Source organism: Ipomoea nil, unplaced genomic scaffold (genome assembly GCF_001879475.1).
Source record: "Ipomoea nil cultivar Tokyo-kokei standard unplaced genomic scaffold, Asagao_1.1 scaffold2690, whole genome shotgun sequence".
NCBI classification, from domain to species: Eukaryota; Viridiplantae; Streptophyta; class Magnoliopsida; order Solanales; family Convolvulaceae; genus Ipomoea; species Ipomoea nil.
The window spans coordinates 1,991,333-1,996,671 of NW_017619118.1; the positions used below are offsets into that span (position 1 = coordinate 1,991,333).

The 5,339-nt window shown below is 46.9% G+C and overlaps 1 protein-coding gene across 1 annotated transcript; it reads right to left on the reverse strand.

The window, feature by feature from the left end:
* Window positions 1–394: 394 nt before the first annotated feature.
* Window positions 395–4,732, reverse strand: LOC109155092. The gene is made up of 4 exons (XM_019302819.1): window positions 4,430–4,732; window positions 3,053–4,385; window positions 1,380–2,421; window positions 395–1,268 (listed from the first exon to the last, which is right to left on the reverse strand). Exons 1-4 carry the CDS (start codon window positions 4,730–4,732, stop codon window positions 395–397), a joined length of 3,552 nt encoding a protein of 1,183 aa, XP_019158364.1.
* Window positions 4,733–5,339: the final 607 nt, after the last annotated feature.

Consider the following 5,339-nt stretch of genomic DNA (forward strand, 5'->3'; position numbering starts at 1 on the left):
GCCGGACTGTTATGTTCTCAGCAAAAAGCTCTCGTCAATGGGCGAGAAGCTGGGGTTTGTGAAGAGGTAGACTTGGCTATGGTGTAAGGAAGGAAAAATGAAAGTTGCGAAGTAGGGGAGTTGGGAATATAATGTAAAGATAGAAGGAGTTTCTGGAGTCTCCGGCTCCTTAATTTCTTAAACTTCAATGCTTGATTTATTCACTCTCTAAGAGTCTGGTACTTATAGCAAACTAAGCACAACTAGTACATAATTCAAAAGGAAGGCAGAATATTGTCTTCCTAAAATAAACTCACATAATTCAAAAGGAAGGCAGAATATTGTCTTCCTAAAATAAACTCACTTAACAAAGGAAATAAAAAGATCATCTTGATTTGTTCCCTTAGTTTGCTGCCTACATATCTTCCATGCGATTTCGAATCCGACGCTGATATGCCTTTCCAAAGAACGCATCATTACTCCCCTCCTGGACAACAAGCTTGTCCTCAAGCTTGAAAGAAGGAAACTGGAGCTTAAAGTCATGCAGTTGCTCCCAAGTGGCGTCATCTGCTGAAATACCCTTCCAAACAACTAAAATCTCCGGTGAACCACGATTGAGCCTAGAGCGCAGAACCCTCTGAGGTTGGCGGACTAGTCGACCATCCGTGATTGGTGGCAAGGTCGGAAGCTGCGAAGGAGGATCACCCACGAAAGCTTTCAGTTTAGAGACATGAAAGACATTATGAATTCTGCAATTCTCAGGCAGTTCTACTCTGTATGCCACAGGACCAATGCGTTGTAAAAATTTATAGGGCCCGTACCATCTTGGAGACAGCTTATGGAATTTCCTACGGGCAAGAGAATGCTGCCTGTAGTGTTGGAGACGAATCCAAACCCATTGATTAGGCTCAAAGTTTACCTCCTTGTGATGCTTATCATATTGCTCTCGCATACGGACCTGAGCCTCTTGAAGGTGATGACGCGCATGGGTCAAAATCTCGTCTCGCATCTGCAGGAGGTCATCCACAGCAGCCACTTTCGTCGTTCCTGGTTCGAAAGGGATTAGGCGAGGAGGAGCACGACCATAGACCATCTGAAACGGAGTAGTCTTGAGGGAAGAGTGAAATGAAGTATTATAGCAATACTCTGCCCACGGAAGAGTGTCCACCCAACGATTTGGATAACTGCTCACAAGACACCGCAAGTACATCTCGATTGTGCGATTTACCACCTCCATTTGGCCATCAGATTGCGGGTGATACGCAGATGAAAAGGACAGCGTTGTGCGACAGAGCAGAAAAAGTTCTTTCCAAAACAAGCTTGTGAATGATGGGTCACGGTCACTGACTATACTCTCTGGAATTCCATGCAATTTAACAATATTGGCGTAGAAGATGGATGCTACAGAAGATGCTGTATACGGGTGAGCCAATGGGAAGAAGTGAGCGTATTTAGACAAACGATCAACAACCACTAGGATCACTGACTTCCCCTGGACCTTCGGCAGGCCAACGATGAAATCCATGGAAACCTCTGACCAAATCTGCTCCGGAATAGGGAGCGACTGTAGCAACCCAGAGGGGTGTGTGTTCTCCCACTTGTGCTGCTGACAGATGGTGCACTGGGCAATGAATTCCCTCACAGAATCAGCAAGCTTAGGCCAATAAAATTCCCTTCGGATGCGATGGATCGTCTTCTGAACACCCTCATGAGTGGAGCCATGAATTTCGGATAGCACAACTGGAATAAACTTAGAAGATGGAATCAAAACCAGTTTAGTACCTTTAAACAAAAGACCATCACGAACAGTCCAAACATTGGTAGAGTCAGCTGCTGCGCGGGCTACCCAAGCACGCCCTTCGGTAGTTTGTGCGAGCTCATCCTGAATGTCCTGTAAAAGGGAGGTACGTGGGCACGAGATGGAAAACAGAGTGCTAGGCTCTTCGTCCCGCCGCGAGAGGGCATCTGCCACGACATTAAGCCTCCCCGGCTTATATTCCACCTTGAAATCAAATCCCAGAAGTTTGCTCATCCAATGCTGTTGCGGGGAGGTAGTGAGTCGTTGTTGCAGCAGGTATTTCAAGCTATAATGGTCCGTTTTGATGACGAACTCCCTCCCCCACAGATAGTGGCGCCAATGGCGGACAGCCTGAGACAAGCCAATGAGTTCCCTCTCATAGGCTGGTAATTTCAGGTGCCGATCAGCCAACTTGCGGCTGAAATAAGCGATAGGGTGCCCGTCTTGGTGCAGAACAACGCCTATGCCCACCCCGGAGGCATCACATTCTACTACAAAAATTATTGCAAAGTTAGGGAGGCAAAGAACCGGAGCTGAAGACAAAGCCCTTTTAAGAGTAGCGAATGCAGCGTCTGCATCATTGTCCCAGTTGAAGGAATGCTTGCGTAGGAGGTTGGTCAGGGGCGCAGCAATAACCCCATAATCTTTTACAAATCATCGGTAAAATCCAGCCAAGCCCAAGAAAGCCCGCAAGGCAGTGAGTGTGGACGGAGTAGGCCAATCTAGAACAGCCTGAATTTTTCTAGGATCTGCAGCAATGCCACTGTCAGTGATCACATGTCCAAGGTAACTAACTTGGTGATCTCCAAAAACGCATTTAGAACGTTTGAGGTATAACGTGTTGTCTTGTAACAACTGCAGTACTAGGCGGAGGTGTTGAATGTGCTCAACCCACGTTGCGCTATAGATTAAGATGTCATCAAAAAATACGAGCACAAATTTACGCAAATAAGGCCCGAATACCTCATTCATAGTGCTTGGAAAGTGGATGGCGCGTTAGAGAGGCCGAATGGCATTACGAGAAACTCGAAGTGGCCATGATGTGTTTGAAAAGCTGTTTTAGCAATGTCCTCCGGGTGCATACGAACCTGATGGTAGCCGGAACGCAAATCCAATTTGGAGAACACTTTTGAACCGTGGAGCTCATCCAACAATTCATCAATGGTGGGTATTGGGAACTTGTCCTTGATGGTGTTCGCGTTAAGCGCCCGATAATCCACACAGAAGCGCCAAGAGAGGTCCTGTTTCTGGACTAAGAGGACCGGGGAAGAAAACGGAGATCTGCTGGTCGAATGATCCCCGAATGGAGCATGTCACTGCACTGTCGCTCAATTTCATCTTTTTGAAGGTGAGGATATCTATATGGTCGGACAACCACGGGATTAGTTCCCTGCGCCAGTACAATCCTGTGGTCACAACTGCGAGAGGGCGGAAGGCACTGAGGGGTGCCGAAAACTGATACAAAGTGGTCAAGGAGTGAATCCATTGTTGCAGTTTTAGTGAGGAGCTGGTGAAGGAGGTGCAAAGATGGGTGACCAGAACCTGAAACCCCAGAAAGCACCACATCGGTCCCCTGCCACGCAAAGTGCATTTGCATTGTTTCAAAATTCCACCAAATAGGGCCCAACGTGCGCAACCATTTGACCCCCAATACCAACTCCACTCCTGCTAAAGGGATGACAAAAAAGTTTTCAATGAAGGAGATGGAATCATACTGTAAAAACATGTTCTGGCAGATTCCGGAGCTAGGCATGCGTTCGCCATTAGCTACAGCAACATGCAAACCAGTGCGAGGGGTGATAGGCAAATGAAGCCGGTGGGCAGTGGCGATATTGATGAAATTATCAGTGCTCCCAGAATCAACTAAGGCAATGATCGGTGAACCCGCAACCATCAAACGAATCTGCATTGTTTGGGAATGGTTTATGCCGGTGATAGCGTGGAGAGAGATTTCTGGTTCCAAGTCCTCCAGACAATTATCCACGTCATCTTCCTCATCCTCAATAATTCCCAGCATATATAAGTGGCGCTTGCAACGATGGCCCTTAATCCATTTTTCATCACAGTTGTAGCAAAGGCCCAGTTTTTGCCGTTCCAGCATCTCAGCCGAGGAAAGCTTCTTCGGTCGCAGCGGTCGAGACTGTGTGGTATTCTGCCCCAGTGGCTGTTGGTGTACCGTAATGGCACTGCTCGGTGGAGTTTGTGGTGGGAAAGGCCTCTGGGAGGTAGTAGGACGAAGCAGGGTGCCTTTACGAGCATAATCTCGTGCAATATTAATGGCTTCATCAAGCGAATCAGGTCTCAGTCGTTCAACATCAATGCGTAGGATCTCATCCAAGCCGGCAGTGAATAAGTTTACCTGTTGGGAGTACAAGACATTGTCAGCCCGTGCGAGCAAGAGCTGAAAATCATCAATGAAGTCATCGACAGCCCGACCCTGTTGTTTGAGGTTTGCCAGCTCTCCTAACGGGTTGATGCTCCGGGGCGGTCTGAAGCGGAGGGTGCATGCAGCTTTGAATTGGATCCAAGAAAATAGTTGACCATCTTGCAAGCGACGTTTGTACCATAGTTGGGCACTATCAAACATATAATATGCTGCAGTGGTAACCTTCTCATGATCAGAATGTGGCGATTTTTCAAAGAACAACTCACAACGATAGAGCCAAATAAGAGGGTCGCTTTTGCCATCAAAAGTGAGAACTCAAGTTTGGTGAATCTAGTCGGATGGGTGGAATCAGCTGGCTGTGGTGGTGCAGTTTCTGGAACTTGGGTGCCCAGAGAAGAAGTGACAGTAGCGGCAGCGGTGTTCGGTGATGTGAAGAAAGAGTGTACCATCTGGGTGAGGTTGGCTACGTTTTCAGTTAGAGCGTCCACAGTTGCAGGAAGGTGTTCCAACTTTTCAACGGAAGCCTGGATAGCTCGGACCTCGTCCTGGAGTTTCTTCATATCGCCCATTTTGACGCCCGGCAACTGAACCAGAATGTTATGTTCTCGGCAAAAAGCTCTCGTCAATGGGCGAGAAGCTGGGGTTTGTGAAGAGGCAGACTTGGCTATGGTGTAAGGAAGGAAAAATGAAAGTTGCAAAGTAGTGGAGTTGGGAATATAATGTAAAGATAGAAGGAGTTTCTGGAGTCTCCGGCTCCTTAATTTCTTAAACTTCAATGCTTGATTTATTCACTCTCTAAGAGTTTGGTACTTATAGCAAACTAAGCACAGCTAGTACATAATTCAAAAGGAAGGCAGAATATTGTCTTCCTAAAATAAACTCACATAATTCAAAAGGAAGGCAGAATATTGTCTTCCTAAAATAAACTCACTTAACAAAGGAAATAAAAAGATCATCTTGATTTGTTCCCTTAGTTTGCTGCCTACATATCTTCCATGCGATTTCGAATCCGGCGCTGATATGCCTTTCCAAAGAACGCATCACGGACGCACTCCTCCTCGATTGGCGATTGCCATTGGACCTAGCCATCAATGATTTCGCAACCATTGGGAGAGAGAGCAACGCGACGACAGTGAATGCACGAGAGAGCAAGACACAGCTTTGGAAAAAAAAAAT